General features: G+C 48.2%; 1 protein-coding gene across 4 annotated transcripts in view; it reads left to right on the top strand.

Annotated features, from left to right (window-relative positions):
• The window catches only part of LDLRAD3 (low density lipoprotein receptor class A domain containing 3), a 221,703-nt gene that overhangs the window by 57,482 nt on the left and 144,262 nt on the right, over positions 1-19,959 (top strand). For 2 of the 4 annotated variants that reach the window (XM_080931147.1, XM_080931148.1), the window contains exon 2: positions 10,739-10,885. In XM_080931147.1, the coding sequence (XP_080787273.1) occupies positions 10,739-10,885 (147 nt within the window). The remainder of the gene's footprint in view (positions 1-10,738; positions 10,886-19,959) is intronic. The other 2 variants (XM_080931149.1, XM_080931150.1) reach the window with 1 other exon arrangement.

Genomic DNA, 19,959 nt, shown 5'->3' with positions numbered 1-19,959 from the left:
GACACTGTCTCTGGCTGCAGGGGTGCACAGGACTTGTCATCTCATGACAGCAGAGGCCAGGACTAGGTCCCCCCCCCCCATAGCCTGGAATCTGGTGCTTTTGGCTAGCTTCATTTTGGCCTGTGTTTCAACGGGCTGGTTCTTAGCTGTTCTGTGTTAGACAGGAGGAAGGATCCGGAAATTACTTTTAAATGCTAAATAATATGTCTGGGCTAGGGAGATGGTGTGCATTTGCCCAGTGTTGGGTACATATCCACAAAAACAAAGCGGGGGATGCATTAAGGGTAGAAAAGTGTCTCGTACATGGTCTACCAGTGCCTTGCTTTATACACGGGGAAACTAAGGCTTAGTATGGAGAAGCAATGGCAGACTCCTTGGAACAATTGACATGTTGTAGTCTGGCTCATGCCTGCTGGGAATGTTGTACTTCTGCGCAACGAGGCTACCTCGTCTTTAGCTCCCAGAGATTCTCCTGTCTCTGCCTCCCATCTTGCTGTGGGAGCATTATAATTACATGTGCATATCATGTGGGTTCTTTAAAAGTTGAACTTTGGGGCTGGAGAGTTGGCTCAGCGGTTAGAGCACTGACTGCTCTTCCAGAGGTCCTGAGTTCAAATCCCAGCAACCGCATGGTGGCTCACAACCATCTGTAATGGGATCTGATGCCCTCTTCTGGTGTGTCTGAAGACAGCTACAGTGTACTTATATATAATAAATAAATGTTAAGAAATAGAAGTTGAGCTTTGGTCCTCAGGTAAGCTCTTTGCCAGTGGAGCCATCTCCCGAGCCAGAGGGCTCTTGATTTCTTAGGAGATTACAGAGCGTCCAAATGATCATGGTGAGGATGAGTGGCAGGAAAGGAGTAACAGACATAACAGACACCTGCTGCTGTGCATTCTTTATTGTCTGCTCATGTTCTGTTTACCCATCTAGCATCCTTCCATCAGCAACACTGCCAGAGAGGTGGATTACTGAGGCTCAGAGGTGGTAAACCTTTGAACTTGGGTTAAACCTGAGTCTGGTGATTCCTCACAGTAGAAAGGGTGGCTTTTCCTTGCTGCCCCTCCTCCTAGGCCACCTCTCTTGTGCTCCATACTGGCCAAAGCCCAGGAGCTCTATTTAGCAAATGGCAACTTCTGTCGCCCCGCCCCTCTGAGCCTCCTCCGGCCGATGGGGAAGCAGAAGGGTCTAAGAAAGACGATGTTGACTTAGACAGTTCAGATCGAAAGCCTCTGGCATGTGGCTAGGCTTGGTTATTTTTGCCTTTGGAATGCTATGGCTTAATATATGGGTGGGTAAATCTGTCTGGGGGATACACTTGGCTTTCCCTCCAGGATTGGCTTTTACCCTATCACTGTTGCTGCCTTTCAGAAAATGAAAAGAATTCATAACAGAGCAAAGCTCCGAGATGATGTCCTCACATTTGCACTGTCCCCTCCAGTGACACTTGTCCCTCCCTTGCATGCTGTCTAGCTGAGGGGGTTTTGAAGTTTAGCGTACCATCAGCAGAGGTCCCGTTTATCTTGTGTAGGTTTTCTCAAATGTGAGGGTAGCTTTCATTCTTTGTAATTAATTTTATTCATGAAACGTTTTTAAATCACACAGAAAGTTACCAAGAAAAGCGCCTAGCGAGCCATTTGCTTGCCACCGCGCCCCTGGGTTCTGCCGCTCTCCTTGCTTCAGACTGTTGTAAGAAAGACAGCTTGCACTAGAGCCCACCTGTGCCCCTGACTGTCAGGTGACCATGACCTTGACCTGGATAGTCATCCTTCACACCCTTGTCCCCTAAAATCGCTCCTTTCTGAGCTTAGTCTGGGGTGCTGTTCTGCAGTTTGCTCTCTCAGATTTACTCATGCACGTTCACTTCACCCCAGCTCATTCTGCGAAAGCCCCGGGTGTCTGTGCAGTGTGGGAGAGGGGGTGTGCTTTTCTCTGTTCTCCCTCTGGTGGACATGTAGTGGTGTGCGTGCGTGTGCATGAGTGTGTGAGTGTGTGTGTGCCTGAGAGAGAGAGAGAGAGAGAGAGAGAGAGAGAGACAGATAGACAGACAGACAGACAAGCAGAACAGAGCTTGAACAGGCACATGTACAAAGAAAAACTATTTTGCAGTAGATTCTGCCCTTCTGTCTCAGTTTAATCAAGGGTCTCCTGTTTCTGCTGTACTGCTTATGTGAGCTTCCAGCCTATTCTGTTCATGGGAACCCCTGCCTCTGGCTTCTATCCCATTCACTCATTCATTTATTCATTTAAAATTGTAGGTTCCAGGGATTGGACTCAGGTCATTTTTTACTCATTAGCTATCTCGCTCTCCCGGATTTGGCGTCCCTTGGTTACCCTGTACCCTGTGCATGCTTGTCTGCAGCCTAGGAGGGTTATCTAGAATCTCGTGAGTTGCCACTGGGCGCTCTTCATAGTCCCTACACCTGTGCCAAGCCTGGCTTCCTGGTGTTCCACTTCTTGCCACTTGAAAATGCTAGGCTGTAGATTTATGCAAGCCTGGTAGTAGTGGATGGGAGCATCCTTGTCCCATTGGGATTACTCTGGGATTACAGTCATTTAGTGGTCCTCAGTAGGATCACCTGCTGTGGATGCTTTGTCCAGCCCTGCCCCTGACCACCACATTTTTTTTCTCTTGTGCAGTTTTGCAAGAAAATTCTACATACCCACCCTTTGTATCTTTTCCCCGTGGATGGGGCGTCTGAACCATGTTCATAGAACTTGCCCAGTGACCTGGAACCTCACATTTTAATGCACTTGTATTCAACTGCCTTTTCCTTTCTGGCCTGCGCTTGTTTTGAGTCTTAGTTGAGAAATCCTTCATCACCAAGATGTGCTTTGGGGTCAGAATGAAGGTCATTTTGCTTTTCTGGCTCATTCCCCTGCTGGCATTGTTATGTTGCAGCCTTGCCTGTGATTTGGGAGGGTGCAGGGGGAGGGGTAGTGTTAGCAGATGGTCTGTGGTGGAATGGATCTCAGGCTAGAGGTGGTTTCACTGATCTCTGCCTGTGGATAAACTAGGGGCTGAAGCACAGCCCTTTTGCTTGACCTCCGCCTGCTTCTGAGCCTGAGGAAGGGGTGATTAGCTTTATCACCAGCCTGATGAAATTGGTCAGAAGACTACCCCCTCTCCTGACCTTCAGCTCAGCTTTATCACCCCCCCCCCCAACCTTGCTGCTGCAGTGAGCTGGCTAAGCCAAAGGTTGGGGGTGGGGCACATTGGATTGGGCTCTTGCAGCATCCTCTGTGCAGCCCACTCTTGGTGAGGACTTGGGTAAGCAAGAAAAGAGAACCATTGGAAATGGGTTCAAAGCTCTTGACTCTGGGCCTCTCTTCCTGAGAATTTAGAAAAGCTTTATTCCGCAGGCCCAGCATCATCGATCCACTGTATTACATATGGCAAAGCAAAATGGAAGTTCAAGGCCGTTCGGACGAATTTATGTCAGAACTGGAAATAAATGTCTGTAGGGGTGAGCAGGCTCTTCTGTCCCTGTACTCTGGTCAGCAGCCATTCGTGGGGTGTCTATGAATGCTACAGACACAGGCAGCAGAAGAGTTGAGGTTCCCTGGGGCCGGGAACTGTTAGGTAAATGGGAGAACTGTTAGGTAAATGGGGGAACTGTTAGGTAAATGGCCTCTTTCTCACGAGGCAGGTGTGAGGGTGGACAGATGGGGCAGCTGTAGGTTGATAAGTGGCTGCACGTGCTCATTACCTGTTGTCTGATTCCTGGTCTACGCAAGAAGTTTATTATATCCCCAGCCTAGAAAGAAACCCTTTCTTGTCTGTGGTAGACCTGGAATACAGAAAATTAATGATTAAAAAAAAATTCCATCAGTGAAAGGCTTATGAGATGCCATTCTGTTTTAGACAGGTACCTGTCCGATAACTTCAGCCCAGGTTCCTGGCCTATAGGACTGCCGTGGTAGGTATCTGACCCTTTCTAGCTGTGTGACCTTGGGTGAGCCTTGTCTTCAGTCTGCCCCCTCATCTATAAAATGGGCAAGGGATTCTTCTAAGAACTTAAAAATAAAAAAGGCTACTAAACTACTGCCTCATCCATGTGCTTTGGCAGGCAGTAGGTCTTCGGCAGGCAGTAGGTCTTCGACAGGCAGTAGGTCTTCAACAGAGGAAACCTGCCATCTCAAGGCTCAGAGCTAGGAGAGGGACAAACCAAGGCTCTGGCGTGCTTCGGGGTTCAACTAGTGGACATAAGACCTCATCTGAGTCGCTCAGTAGCTCCCCGAAACAGGAACACCTTTTCCACACAATTTTCCTCATGAAGGGATACACGGACATGAAAAACATACATGAAATATAAGCAATAGCTTCAGCCCAAGAGGGCAGAGGTCCAGAGAAAAATCATTTAAGAGCTGACTCCTTGGGGAAACTGTGAGTTCCTGACCGGCCCTTGCTTTCTGAATACTGGCCACTGGCTTTCTTCCTCCCTCTCTTGTTCTGTAAGAAGGAAACAAAGCATCCATCATCTTGGAGCACTTCCTGGGAGAAACAAAGCTGTGAAACTGTGTGATGGGCAGATGCTGGGCAGACGCTGACTGGCCTTCATTGCTATTCTGTGTCTTCTCCATCCTTAGCTCTTGCTGAGGGAAACGGCATGTGACTAACATACGAGTTTCTTCCGGCAGCAGGGATCATGTTCATATTGTATCTGTGGATATAAAGGGCCAGCTGAAGTGTGGGGTCATGTTATACTTTCTCAGCAATAGGTCAGGGTGATCCTCCCCCTTAAGATGGGTGAATGGAGGCAGCACTGTGGAATGCGCTCATGGGGCAGAGGGAGTGTAGATTAACAAGGCAGGAGGGCCTGGCTAAGCTCAGGTGCTTGGAACCAGGCCAGACCTAGACATCCTTGTGTGACTGCTGCCTTCTTGGTGACAGCCAGATGCTCCCATATCCAAGCTTGAACAGGAAGGTATTTGCATGATGAGGACCAAATGGCTTTTGGAAGAATATGCAGGACAGATGTCCGAGGTTCTGGTTAATGCTCACACCACATGGGAACAGTCCAGAGTGGAAAGGCTCCTCAGACATGTTCTAGGTATGCTTGTAAACAAGTCACCGAAGAGCTCTTTAGGCGGTTTTGACCTAGGGGAGTGTATGTGCAAGTCCGTGTGCAGGTGTGTCTGTGTGTCTCAAGAAATGAGTTGTGGGGAAAAGCATGGAAAGGTGGTAGGAAGGAAGATCTATTTGAGATCTGTGAGCCTGAATGCTAAGCTATGTGTGTGCCGCACAGATGAGCTTGTGTGTGTATCTTGTCCCGTCCAGTGGTGACCGCAGACCTAGACTGTCAGGAAGCGAAGCCGGAGAATGAGAGGCCACTGGGCAGAAATCGAAAAATGGAGTCTACTGATTGTTTGCAGATGTCCATTCAGACGGCACCGTGACGGGGGCTGCTGGGGAGGGAGGCTGAGTGGAGAGCGCGGAGAGCTGCCAAAGGACACAGCTGTCAGGATGAAATTCCCATTTCTCAGCTGGAAACGTCTGTGTCTCTGGCTTAATGTTCTGGCTGATTGCTGCTAGCCCGGACCGGAGTTTCTAGTCCCGGTTTTGTTCCCCACATCCAATAGTTGTGGGCCAGGGGCTCTGGAAGACGAGTTAGCAACAGGCTGCTGTCTTCTGCCTGACCAGGAAGGGCTTGGCTTCTACTTCGCCATTTGTGCACAGATGGCACAGTTATTTTCAGTTTAGTGATGTTCTGCAGTGGAAACATGCAACTCCTCCTCTTGATTCTTTGGCTTAATGAAGGAAAGAGAAGAGAGGAGGGGAAAGCCAGCTTTGTGCTAATGCTGGTCATGTTTTTATTTAAATATGTTCCAAGACACTGAGATGGAAGAAATATTGCTGCCACTAGGATGCCTGGCTGTTGGGCTGCAAAGGTTTCTAAGGTTGCTCAGGTCCGGGTTCCTGTATTCTTTAACTATGTATGCACAGCTCTTACCCATAGAGAAACGGGATAAGGGTGATGGGGCAGTTCAGGGATGTCGATTATTGTACTAATGCCATGCCTGGTCTTCGAGTCGTCAGAGATACCTATGGGGGTGGGGGGCTGGGAACGGTAGATGCCTGGGGTGCAGAGTTGAGGTGAACAGAGTCTGTGACTCTGGGTGGTGGTGGTAGTGGTGGTGATGGGGTGTGTGTGCGCGCATGTGTGTGATGCCTGGGATAGGTTTTCAGATTTGATGACTTATGCTGGAGTTGAAGAATGAACAGGAGGAAGATAGCCTGTTGGATTAGATTTCCAGTATAATTGTGTGGCTTGAATGTCAGAGATTGCTTATCTCAGTCAGGGAGATCTGAGATCAAGCTGTCAGCAGGATGGTTCCTTTCAGTTCCCACTGCTCGAGTTATTAATGGCTGCCTTCTCTCTGTGGCTTCATGGTCTGTCTGTCTGTCTGTCTCTGTCTCTCTGCCTGTCTCTCTCTGTCTCTTTCTCTCTGTCTCTCTGTCTCTGTCTCTCTCTCTCTCTGTGTGTGTGTGTGTGTGTGTATGTGCCTGAGCCCTAATTTTCTTTTCCAGTGAGGATACCAGTCATGTTGAATTAGGGCCTGCTCTAATGCCTCATTTTGATGTATTACCTCTCTAAAGACAAATGTGCTCCCATTACGAGATACTAACAGGCCTACGGCATAAAGTTTTGGAGGGATCCTGTGCAGCCCCAAATACCAGGGAGAAGATGGGCTGAAGGCTCTGCTGGGTCAGCCTGCCCATGTTTAGAAGCCTGGAGACAGGAATGACATTCATGTGATCAAGACATTGGTTCTAAAGGGCGAAGGTGCAGGAACTTCAGAGGCTGGGTCATGCCTCTAAAGCTCTCCACACCCTCTCTCTGAGGTCAGAATTCAGAGTTCCTGAAGGGCATGGCGACACTGTCAGCTGTGTTACAAACACTCCTCTGTGTGAAGAGAAGCCACTGGGAGGAGTGAGAAGTGCTGGGTAGCAGGTATTTCTCTGCCTCAGCACTACTGACTGCCAAGCAGATGGCTCTGTGTTGTGGTGTCTCAGTGGGAGGCAGATTAGGAGAAAGGCAGCACAATGCATCCAACAGTCAGAGCTGCACTGTTCTCCCACACCCTTCCATGCAAGACACGTCACATCCCTGGCCATTACAGGTTAAATGGCAGTAGCACCTTACCTCTAGTCCCAATGAGAAACCATGTCCAGGCCCTGGTTTATATTCCCAGGCCCTGGTTTATATTCCCACATAATTCTTCACCGTGTAGACTGGTGGTTGAAAAGGGTACGAGAGGTAACCAGAGAGGCAACTGGGCTGGGCCTGAGGGGTGTTAGAAAGACAGTCAACATGAGGCTCTTCTCTTGCTTTGGTTTCTTCTTAGGCGCTTATGTTTGGTGACGTCATTTTCTTAAGGCACTGGGTGGGAGGCCCTTAAGGGGACTCAGAGGAGGACAGAGCGTGTTCCTGTTGTACTCACCAGGCATGGCGTGCTGGGATTGGCAGGCCGTTTCCGAGTAGTCTTTGGAACATAATCTGTCCACGTTTCTAGTTCCAGAAATCTGTTTATCAGAACAAGAGTTTACAGTTGTGGCGACTTTTCCGGGGGTGGGGGGGTTTGTCTTCGAGGAGTTAGCTGTACAAAAGCTAGTCTAAGTGATCTCCAAACAAACCGCAGTGACAGCTCTGCATTCCGCAGCCCAGAGGGCTTCCCTGCTGGCTGGCGACCCGGAGCAGTTGTTCTCGAACAGCTGCAGTGTGTATGGTGGGGAGAGGGTAGGGACATGGAGGTTCTGGGCTGAACATGTAGTGTCTGGCTAGGATCCGGCATATGTCTGCTGTCTGGATACCTCCCCATGGGCATCCAGATCTCCCCCTGGAGATAATAATTACCGCTCTTTCTCAGGGTTAGTGGTGACTTGTGGTGTTACCTTCAGAGAAAGTCCTAATTTGAGTCTTTCCTGATGGATTGGGCGGCAGGGTGGGAGAAATGGTAGGACAGTGGGCTTGTAACTCCTAGGTCAGAATGGCACATCCTTTATTTCTGATCCTTCTGGGCTGTCCTCCCCACGTTGGGTCCTTGACGCTGTTCTCCTCATCTGCAGGCCTTTGCTTTGTATCTGTCTCTACTGAACATGCTACTTCTTTCTTGGACTCTTGGTTGTCTTGAATTGTAAATAAAAAGTGCCAGGGAGCTCGTCAATGCCTGTGTGTGTGTGCATGTGTGCCCGTGTGAATGTTTGCATTCCCAGGTCTGTGTAAGTGCATGAATATATATGTGTTTGTGTGTATCTAAGGGTCTATATGCATGTGTGTGCATAAATGTTTGAGCGATGGCCAAAGCTCAGGACACTCACTGCTGATGCTTCTCAAGTTCTGTCCATTTTGTTTTTTGGGGGACAGGGTCTCTCATTGGCCTGGAACTTGCCAAGTAGGCTTGGTTAGCTTGTCAGGAAGCCTCAGGGATCTGCCTGTCTTCACTTCCTTAGAATAATGTGCCAGCCACTGAGTCACCGGCTCTTTTTTTTTTAATGTGGAATCTGGGGATCGAATCAGGTCCTTATGGAAAACACTTTACCGACTGAGCGGGCTCCCCAGCTTTTTAAAGTAAGAAAACGTCACGGTTAGGAAGATTCTTCTGTCCAGAAGACAGATGAAGACTTGGAGGAATATGCTGTGAGGCAGGAGGCCGAGCTGGGAGTTGTAGCTAGTGGTGATTCCTGAGGGGGTGGTGACTACGTGGACTGGCATCCTTGCTGCAGTGATAGAGACAGGGACTGACCATGCGCAGGGCTGATAGAGTGAGCCAGGGAGGGGATTGAGATGGAACCTTTTATTGTAGCTTCCCTTTTGGAATGGACTATGAAATCTCAGTTCTAAAAGGCAGCATGTGTGTTTGTTGTTAATTGAGGAACAGGTAGCAGACGGTCTCCAAGGGGGAATCCACAGCATGAGGGCTTGTTTGGAACTGCTAACCCACGGCTGTGTCCCTTCTCACTGGTCCTTGCTCGCTTGTTCCAGTTATAAGAGTGTTTTTAATATCACTTCAAAAGTAGCTTTGCCACGGGGCAGTGATGGCACATACCTTTAATACCAGCATGTGGAGGGCAAAGGCAGGTGAATCTTCAGGTTCAAGAACAACCCAGTCTATCTAGTAAGTTTCAGGCTTGCCAGAGATACATAGACCCTGCCTCCAAAAAACGAAACCAAACAAACACCAACCAACTAACCAACCAACCAACCAACCAACCAACCAACCAACTAACCAACCAACTAACCAACCAACCAACCAACCAACCAACCAACCAACCAACCAACCGACCAACGGAAAAACCCCACACTTCTCTGTGCCTGGAGAAGCTGGGCAACTCTCATCAGAAGGAAGGCAACAGAGGGGTGTGATGTTAGCAGGGGAACAGCAATTTGATTGAAGTTTAATAGGTGATTCAGAGCAATACAAAAGAAGCGTTCCATGTCGAGGCTAAGTAAATAAATACATACATACATACGTGCAGAGTGGTGTGAGAGGCACACATTGAGAACAGGAGCACTAGTCTGGGGCTCTTTCCTGTGGCAGAGCTTGTGAAAGATCATTGGAGCTGCTATCTCCACGGTGTTGTAAAGTCCAGTGTGCATTTGTGTCCTTTCCCAGCCCCGGAGGAGGAAGCCCTAGCTTTGCATCTTTTCTTCATAGCTCAAGTGTCTGGTCAGAAATGCCCAATAAATGTTTGCTGAGTGACTCAAGGAGGGTCAGAGACGCAGTGTGATAGCCGAATGGTCTTTTTCTCCTTTTCGGTAAAGATCATTTTACTTCTTGGTGGTTCCACTGGCTCCGTGCTATCTGACCCACCAGATTCCTGGAAAATCCGCCCCAAGGTTCAAGGTGGATGAGTTCTGCACCCTCCCTTACCAGTTATCATTAGGACTCAGTTTAATTTCCTGCCTAAGGGCAATGCTGGGAAGGGCCTTTGGCATTTTATGATTGTTCAGTGGACTTGAACCTGAATCTTGGAACTTGGTTTTAAACCTTTTGAATGGTGTAGTGATCAGAGTGTCTCCCAGGGCTTAGCAGGCCCCATCTTGGCTTTTTCTACCTGTACAGTGTCAGGCAGATTGATTTGTAGACTGAGGTATCCTATTTCTTGGAGGGAAATGATCAGATATTCTTGCCAACTTGGTCCCAATTCAAGGACTTCGTGATTGCAGGGGTTGTGAGTCTGAGGCCTGGGATATTTGAGGTCCAGTACGTATTTCTATACATAAACTTTAATTTTTAGCAGTTGCCACTGGCTAGGAAAGAACATTTGGGTTTTTTTCACCAGTGTGTGTGTGTGTGTTTGTGTGTGTGTGTGTGTGTGTGTGTGTGTGTGTATTCGCGCGCACACATGCATGCACATGCATATACATGCATGCAGATAATCATGGACTCCAGGAAGGAGAGTTGTAATCTGCCAGACTGGGGTACTGGAAAAGCCACAAGTGCTCTTAGTAAGTGAGCCATGCCTTCAGCCTTCTTTCTCACAGACCTTCATAAGAGAGATGAGCACCTGTTACATGCTAGACATAGAGCGATTCCTTTGCCCTGCCCCAGCTGGTGCCTTCAGCATGTCTGCATTGAGGTGGGCTGAGGTGTACGTACATCTCACAGGTGAGGAAACAGACCTAGACAAGCAAAGGTGGCTAGTGGAGCGCTGCGCAGCTAGCCCAGGCCTCGGGCCCTGCCTGGGATCGTTATACTTGCCTTCTGACTATCCGTTCTCTCTCTCCCACAGAGAGCCAGCTGCTCCCTGGGAACAACTTCACCAACGAGTGCAACATCCCAGGTAACTTCATGTGCAGCAACGGGCGGTGTATCCCGGGCGCCTGGCAGTGTGATGGGCTGCCTGACTGCTTCGACAAGAGTGACGAGAAGGAATGCCGTGAGTGGCTGCCTGTGGCTGTGGGTGGGGCTGAATGAGGGCGGAATCCCCGGTCAAGAACAGGAGGTCCCGTCTGGCTTGCTGTGAGCTACCAGACTAGCTCATGTCCCTAGGCTGCCTTACCTCCTTTGCTCTGTAGATAGTCACAGTCTGGATCGTCACTGGATTATCCCTTTTCAGTGAGTAGCCGCACGATATGGGCTCTGTGGTCCCTTCTACCCCATCTCCTTCTTTAGTCCCTTGTCTATGTTGTGCTCTGAAACGTGCATTACATCTGGGTTAAGGATAATCCAAGGAGAGGAAGGGCTGGGATGTTCACTGAAAATCCTCCCTGCCCTGAGGAGTCTTTCTTCTTCCTCTGAGTTGGTCTTTGCACAGTGAGCTTGACTTTAGGGTACCTTCCTGGCACCCTGGAGCCTGTATAGCCCTGGTTCATTAGATGAGCAACTGGTATGGAACCACACATCTCAGCTCTGTCATAGGCTTTGGGAGCCAGGCCAGGTGGCACTTCTGTTGGGAGGACTCTCCTGGCTCTCAGCCAGTGGTGGCTCTGGGAGGCTAGGACCTTGAATTTTTATTGGAACCTTTCTTGGGTTTGAGGTTCTGACTGTTGATGCTAAAGGGTTGGAGCCACCCAGTGCAGCTAGCCACTCCCTCCCTAATGTGGCGTATGAAGCTGTGTTGCCCATTCAGAGGCTGACCCCTCACTTGCATGGGATACAGTATCCCCGTGCACTCTTCTGCTCTTGAGAGATGGTTTGGGGAGGAGAAAACTGGGGAGATTTGGAGGCTGTATTAAATTTTCTAAATGTGTGATTTTTCTCACTAAATTTCCGACGTCAAACATTCTTTTTATATTGTTATTATTTTTCCTTAACTTAAAAAAAGAAGTATTAGGTCTCTGTCACTTTTTCCTTGCTTCTAGCATAACTTTAAGACTTCTAGAAATTGAACATTTTAAAATTGAGTTTCAAGTGTGATTGAATGCGTGAGGCCTGTCATCGGCCCAACTTTCAGGAGCATTAAACACTCTATAAGAATATAAAGTTACCGTTTTCAGGACACCGTGTGCCTTTGAACAGCGGTAGATTTAGACTGTCATTAGCTGGCTGGTGACACTCACCCATGCCTGTGTAGGGAATGCAGGATTAGCAACCAGTCCAGCCCCACCTCTGTGAGCCGAGTCGCAGCTGTGCGGCATTACAGCCATATCTCTCGGTCTCTGCCGTCTGCGGGTACAGAATAGTATGTGAGAATTCGTGCAGACCCGGGAAGAGGTGGTGCAGAGAGAATGTTTTCAACAAGGCTTGTGTCAGCAGCTGCTTGGAGCTGTTTGGTGTAGTCTGGAACAGGCTCCTTCCCGGCTAACCTCCATCCTACTCCGCAGGCATTTGCTTAGTTTTGATGCAGACATAATTAATATTTTTTTTACTATACATACAAAACACATTGTCTACCTAGTTTTGTGTCCAATGGGAAAAACAACTGTTGCTTAAATATTAAAGAGAAGTGAACATCCTTTTCTCAGAGACATTGAACTTTTGTAGTTTTCTCCAGCCATGAAGCTTAGTGTGAGATTTGGAGGAAGACCATCCGGACTCAAACGTGGTCCTCTCCTGCATCCTTAGGGGAATATCTAATCTTAGGAGTGTTCCCAGAATATTCTAATAGCAGCCACTGGTAGGATTAGAAACATTCTTAACTCTGAGAGGACCCCACTTTTGTCCTCTCTCAGTGAAGAGCAGGAATGCTTCTAACTGTGAGCACTGTGTGTGCCAGTGTGGACTGTAAACACACATAGTGTGCTTAAAGGTTGTTTATAAACACAATTACTGGGTAGTCCGTGTGTGTAAGGGTGTGATTGTGTGGATTTCGGTTTTCACGTGTGTGTGTGTGTGCTAAGTGTGTATGTGTTGAGGCCTGAGGCTGCTGTTAAAATCACTCTTCATTGTCCTTTCATCTTCTTTGTTGTAGGTGGGAGCCAATCTTAGGTCCTTTGAAAGAGCAGCAAATGCCCTAACCACTGAGCCATCTCTCCCACCCTGCTCCGCTCTTTGGTTTGTGTTTAGGATCACAGAAGAAATGTCCTCTGTAGGTGATGGACGGTATGGTGGGTACAGCCCGAGCCAGTAGCACAGCGGGGAGGGCAGATGTGAACCTTTCACTTTCTCTGGGAGCAGCAAGTGTAGAAACTGGGCCACCTCCATAGAAAGAAGTTTCTTTGAAACAGTTGTCTGCCTCAAGGAAGAGAAGTGAAGAGGCCACTGTGACCTCTGGGAGGTCATGGCGTCCAGCGCTCTGTGGCACTTTGTCATTGAGAAGATGTTTCAGAAAAGAGCTTGCAAATCCTTGCTCTTTCGAAAGGGCACCGGGGGCTGGAAATGACCTTGTAAGAAGATGTTTTGTATCTGCAGTAGAGGAAAGACGCTTTGGAAAATAAGAGAAAAAATATTTTAAAAGGCATCACATATTGTAAAATTGGAGGGGAGGAGGACAAAGGAATGGCTTTGGAGCCTGTTCCTGTCACACACTCACTCAGTACCCTGGAAGCTTTCACTCAGCCTTTCCCAGTTCTAACCACCACGGAAGGGCCGGTTTCCATTCCCACTTTTTCCATAGAAAAATTTTCCATGATGTCATCTTAGTGATTTTCTCTATCATTTAAAAGCTTAATTTTATGTGCATTAGTGTTTTGCCTGCGTGCATGTCTGCATGAGGGTGTTGGGTCCCCTGGAACGGGAGGGACAGACATGTGGGTGCTGGGAACTCAACACTGGTCCTTCTCCATCGCTGTAGTTCCTAGATGATAATCCGCTAATTTGGCACCAAATTCCTTACTCTTGCTTTTCAGTTTTTATTTTTGCTGCTTGGGATTGAACCTAGGGTCTCACGTGTACCAGGTAAATGTCTGCTCTGAGCTTCACCTTTAGCTCTGACAGCCTGACAGTGGGGATGGCAGCCCCCCCATTAACCGGGACAGGAGTCTCAGAAACGAGACTGTGCCGATGGGCGGGCGGGCGCCTTTCCTGCCTGTGCCCACAGACTGCCCACTTGTTTTTCTGAAGGTGCTTTTGCTTTCACTGGCCAGGACTGAAGTCTGGGACTTATTTTTTTAGCCTTGGCATCATTGAGTAATACCTTTAAAATAAACTCGCTTTTCCTGGTTATTTTAATAGTTGAGAGTAGTTCGTGTATTTTGCATTTTGAATTTTTTCAAATTAACAAGGTAGAATGCTTATGTTTCTAGTTATTAGTTATGTTTCCTTGTGAGGAATCTGCTGAATAATTAGTTCTCACCTGGGCCTCGTGGGTATGAACTGTTGTGCGCGCCTCTGGGGGGCCTCCCTCTAGAGCTGGGGGTGAGGCTTACTTTGGTGTGCTTCTAGTATTCTGTTCCTGGCTGGTGAACACCCTGAGTGGTCAGTTTATTCAGTTGCTTTTCATATCTTCCCTCTGTTTTCTGTGGTTATAAAGTGAGACGTAAGTTTCAGGAAATGCGATGTCTCCTCATTTCGAGGAGTGTCAGTGAGTGTCCTGGGCCAGGAACTTTGTGTTCTGGGAACTCATTGGGTGGCCACGGGGGCTATACGGGATGGAGCCGTTGTCAGAGGCACAGCAGGCACGCAGAGCTTGCGTCTTGGCCTTATGAGACCCCATAGCTTTCCTCCATCAGAGACTCCCAGGGGTAGGGGTCTTCTAGTTAACCTGTGCGGGTGTCCCTTAGCTGACCTGTGGATCTGTAATACTCATGGATCTGTGTTACCCGAGTTGTGGTTGTAGTTAACAGGAATTTCTGCAATGGATTATAAAGAAAGAGGGTTATTTTAGAGTCCTGGACCTTTGACTCCAGGACCCAGTTGGCTCTGTTGCCTGTGGACGTTCGTGTGCCGTGGTGGGAGAGTGCGCATTGAAGTAAAACATCATGACCGGAAGCAGAGAGAGAGCGAGGAGGAAGGGACTGGGGCCTCATCATCCCCTTAAGGACACACTCCCAGTGGCTTAAAGGCTGCCCAGACTATCTCTTTAAGGAGCTATTGTTTTTAATTATGCATGTGCATGTGTGTGTGTGCATGTGAGCTCACACCTGAATATAGCCAGGTGCCTCTGGATGCCAGAGGGATGGAGATGTGGACTGCTTACCTTGGGCCAATGAGACTCCGGTCCTCTGGAAGACTAGCAAGTGCTCTTAACTGTCCCATCACAGTGCTAACCCTGGACCCCACCTCTTCATGCTCCATCATTTAATCCTGCCACTAAAGCTTTAACACTTGGACCTCTGGGTGACATTTAGGACCCAAACTAGGAAAAAAAAATTTAACACATCAATAATGTTTTTCTACACTAATGATTTTTAAGGTGGCCTTTAGTCCTATGAGCCTCGGAAACCTTTTCGTAGAAGCAAAGTGTCATTCACGGTGCTAAAGCAGAGGCAGATGTCCTGAGACCTGCCTGCTCTGCCGTAGGCGGTCCCTGTTGTCTCTGACAGTCTCGGGGAGAGGTTTTAATCTTGGGGTTTCTCAGTGATCTCAAGGGGGATCATTTCTCCTTGGGGAAAACTGCATCGTGTCTTTGGTCACGGGTGGGGGCTTTTATTGTCTCTGACTTGTGCCTGGGCACATGCATGTCTGGTGGGGTGTCACGGAGGGATTAAAAGGTGTTAAATGAAAACATTTTAATGACGCTCCGAAACCAGAGACGTGGGAAAGTAGGTGTAGACTTGAGTCTGAATTCCATTTGCCTCCACTGTGCCCAGTTCTTGCTTATGCGTTGCTCAGGCTTGCCATGATGGATGGAGAACTTGTTTCAGTGCCAAGTGTGGAGCCCAGATACCCCGGAAGTGTAAGCGGGGAGGGTCCTCCTTTTCTTTTATGGCACCATCCTAGGCTTCTGCCTCTAGGTGGCACCACATATAATGTTTTCTTTTAAGCCAACTGTTTCTAAGTTAGCAGGGACTCAGAGCAGGCAGAGGGAAGTAGTGCTTTTGAACGGGATTTGGCTATGTCATGAAGGTGCCTGGCCTCACATGCACGAAGATCTGGGAATCCAGACTTGTCATGCATGGGCTGCATCCTGTGTGCTTCGGGATGGGAAGCATTGCGGTGTTGTGGCCAGGGAGAGCAGGGAGCCTCTCAGTGAACTGTAGGATGTGGTTACCGCAGAACCGATTTTTCCCTTTCAGCTGCGTCAAACAGAATGGCCTAGCCACCAATATTTTGAATCTAGTAGTGCCACCTGTGCATTCTGGGGTTGAAATTCTATGGCATGGTGCCTCTGGATTCGACCTTGCTCGGTGATAGGGTTTAGCAGAATGCATTGTAGTTACTTTTCTTGCTGTTGTGACCAAATACCTGACAAACAGCATAGAAGGGAGGAAGGGGTCTTCGCTTTCTGTTCCAGAGGCTTCAGGCCATCTTGATGCGAGGGCATGGTAGAGAAGTGCACTTCATATCCTGGTAACCAAGAAGCAGAAGGAGACAATACAGGAAAATCCAAGGCAAAGGATTTTGCCTAATACACATCTCCTGTGACTTCCTCTAGCTAAGCCTCACTTCCTAACTTTCATTGCTCTTTGTAAGGACATCATATTCATTATGAGTTCATTGTGGGATCAATCCATTGATTAGGTCGGAGAAGTGATAAAACGGATATTCTCTGAAAACCCCTCACAAGATGTACCCCAGGCGTGCTTTACGGAGCTTGCGGGCATTTCTTAACCCTCTGGAGTTGACAGGCACAGTTAAGCATCACAAAGACATAATTGAATTAAAATGAGGTCACAGAGTGGGCCTTAAACTATCACAGCTGAAGTCCTTCCAAGAGAGAAAATTTGGACCCAGATACCAAGAGACAGAAGATGATGTAAAGCCACGGGGAGAAGAAAGTCATCTGAAAACTATGGCGACAGGTTCTGGCCACGTGTCTCGCCTCCGCATGCACATTGAATTTGGACATCTGTCCTCCAGAAGTTTGGAAAATACGCTTGTGCTGTTGAAGCCATTCAGTCTGTGGAAGCTCACTGCAGCCACCCCTGTACACTAGCACAGCCTTGGGCTCATCACTGTTGTCCCATGTTGTCACCTAGAGATGCACGCACGTGTCAACGCTCATGGAATATGATGACGTTCACAGGCACCAGCTTCTGCTCTCTTAACGGTTTGAACAGAAGAGCATGTTCAACCTTAACTCCCAGTGTCCAAGAACATGCCCTAGCCTGAAAATGGGCTCACTGCAGAAGCGGGTAGTTAACATGAGGTCACACTGTATAAGGAGAACCCTTACTGGTTGCAATCTGAGTGGTGTTCCAAGATGAGTGAAGAAACGAGAGAGGGACATCGTCCGACAACAAGGATCGAGGCAGGAGCAATGTAGCTGCCATCCAGGAATGCCAAGGGTTCGTCATGCTGCCTAGAATCCAAGGCAGGGAAGGGAATCTGCCTGGAGTCTCTGGAAGAACTGAGGCCCTGATGACCACTTGATTCTGCTGAACAATCTTCAGGGGTTTTCGTTTACATAGTCCACTCATTGGAGACCGGCTGTGGTTTCATGCTGACAAATGTGTGCACTCCTGTGTGTTCTTTCTTTTCTATTTGTGTTATTTTGCAGTGTGTTTGTGTTTTTAAATACATGGTAACTCAGTCATATCCGGACCCTCAGGTTCTTCCATCCCAAAGCTGAAGTCGTATCCTGGATAGTTCAGAACAGGGCTTTAGGGCTAGACCATGCTGGGTTCTCCCAGCTCCTGAGACCCTCGCTGCTCCTATACTTTTCTGGGCACATACGTCCTCGTCTCTAAGATGGGACCGTCTCGGCCTTCAGCAGAGGGCATGCTCAAATCATTCATTGCATGAAGTAATCTGAAAGAAACTGGTCTTACACAATGGGTATTGTGCCAGGGACAACAGTATACAGTCCACCTCTTAATAAGCAGATATCGTGTGAGGTCTGTGACTTCCTGGCATGAGTGAGGCTCTCAGTAAATTCTAGGGGACTTTTCTACTTGTTGTGTTGGTGATGTTATGCCTGGCATGGTATGGTCAGCCCCTGGCTCCACATTCCCTTGCCCCTCACCTTCCTACACCCAAGTAACTGAGGCTCTGATAGAGAAACTGCTTTGTTTCCTTACTCAATATCTTTTTGTTTGAGGGAGTCCTTAGCCACCCAGTGTTGAAACGTCCTTCAGCTCAGCTCTCCAGAGAGCCAGCCGGATACCCAAGCTGGTGCCAGAAAGAAGAACAAATATTTGCAGACCTGAGTTGAGTGTGTTGACGGGGAAGGCACCTCCTCTTGGTGGGACGTCCTCTGCATTCCTCCCAGAGTCTCAGCCTCGCTGAACCTGGAGTTGGTCCCCAACTGCCAGAGTGGCTATAGTTGGCTTGTCCCCAGAGCTAAGAATACCTAAGTGGATTTGGGTGGTTGTGTTTCGCTTTGTGACCTGTAGCTTTCTCCAGTACCTGTCTGTGGAGACCTTTCACATCATACACTGGCCATTTTAAAACTTGGTGCAAAAGCCCTGCCCCCTCTTTCTACTCACACTTGTGTTTTATACTTGTACAGCCACCATGAGAAAAGTTTCTCAGTTCTGATGTTAGAATCCCTTGTTCCCAGACGGGACCTGCCAGTCACCTGTATATGAACAAGTCCAGGTTGTCAGGTTTCCTATAAATCTTGTCTCTTGCAACCTTTTCTTCCTTTTCTTAAGAGATCCTGGTACTTATGGTTTTGTTTTTCCACAAAAGATACCAGCAGTTTAACGGAACACACTCAATGTGCTAGTTTGTGAGGAACACACTCAGCGTGCTAGTTTGTGAGAATGCACTGGCAAAGCTGTGCTTTTCTCAGCCGTGGGCAGGCAGCGTGCTAGAGATGAGACACGCTGTCGCCAGCTTTCTGCCTTCCAGACCTGCCTACACGCGGCCGTGGTTGGAACTGGATGTCTCTGCCAGTTCAGGGCTTTTAAGTCCAGTGTGTTTGCCTTGCTCACGACACTAACATGTGGGTTAGCTGCTGAACTTTATGATTTGGAAACTCACACATGAAAATTGGGCTTATCAGACTTCCTTTTTTTTAAAAAAAAGGGGGTGGTGGTGGGAGATTTGACATTAGAATCTGAACTTGCCATAAAACAGAAACCCAAACCAAATTAAACAATGACAACAAAGAAACGAAACAAAAAAACCCATGACACTTTTCATCTCCCCTACATTTCAACTTCTTGTTTATCTGAAGGCCCACAAGATGGCTGTAGTTGTAAGATGGATAACCCACACTGCATTTTCTGATGGAGTCAGGAAACATGAGGTCCTAGAATGACCACCACAGTGTTTCAGTCTTCTATGTACATAAAGCAGTGGTGTGTTCTATCATCGGCACCATCTTGGATTGACGGTATCAGATGCTTCAACCAAGGGTGCTGAACATTTCCCAACAGATAAATGCACCTGTATGCATGCCTTCCTTAGGGAGCTGGGCAGGCAGGATGCGAGTCTACATTTACAGTGGGAGGGACCTGCTGTGAAGACATATTGTCTGTGTCACATCCTAGCTCCATCTGATGGAACTGTGGTCTGTGGACGCTGCTTTTGTGTCCTTTCAGTTTCATGGGCATTTGGGGAAAACAGAAATGGAGCCCAAACTTTGATTCACAGCCGTCCGTCAGCAGCTGGCGCACGGCGAACACTCCCTGAACTGTTCCTGGCAGAAGGGTCACGTTTCTGGCAGAGATTCCTCACCTGACCTTGACCGGCCACTTCCTGTTTGGGAGCTGCTTCTCTGTCTGTGAAATTGGAATGGGACAGAGTGAAAAGACACAGGAAGAACGTGTGAGCACCGTGTACCCCTCTGATACAACGAGATAGACTTTCCTATCTGGGGTTACATTCTGTGTTCTGTAACAGGAAGTCTCTAGGGTGGCCAGAGAATTTTAATACAGGTTCTGACATGCTTTATTAGCCACACAGGCAGGGTAGATGATGATTCAGATTCTAAGTTATGGAAGGCAAACAGTTTGATTTGAAACCATCATGGATGTCTAGAGTGACAGTACGTGGGACAGAAATGAGCATCTCTCCTTCCCA

The sequence above is a fragment of the Micromys minutus genome (assembly GCF_963924665.1).
Source record: "Micromys minutus genome assembly, chromosome: 17".
Lineage (NCBI taxonomy): Eukaryota > Metazoa > Chordata > Mammalia > Rodentia > Muridae > Micromys > Micromys minutus.
This window is presented reverse-complemented; position numbering and strand designations above follow the sequence as displayed.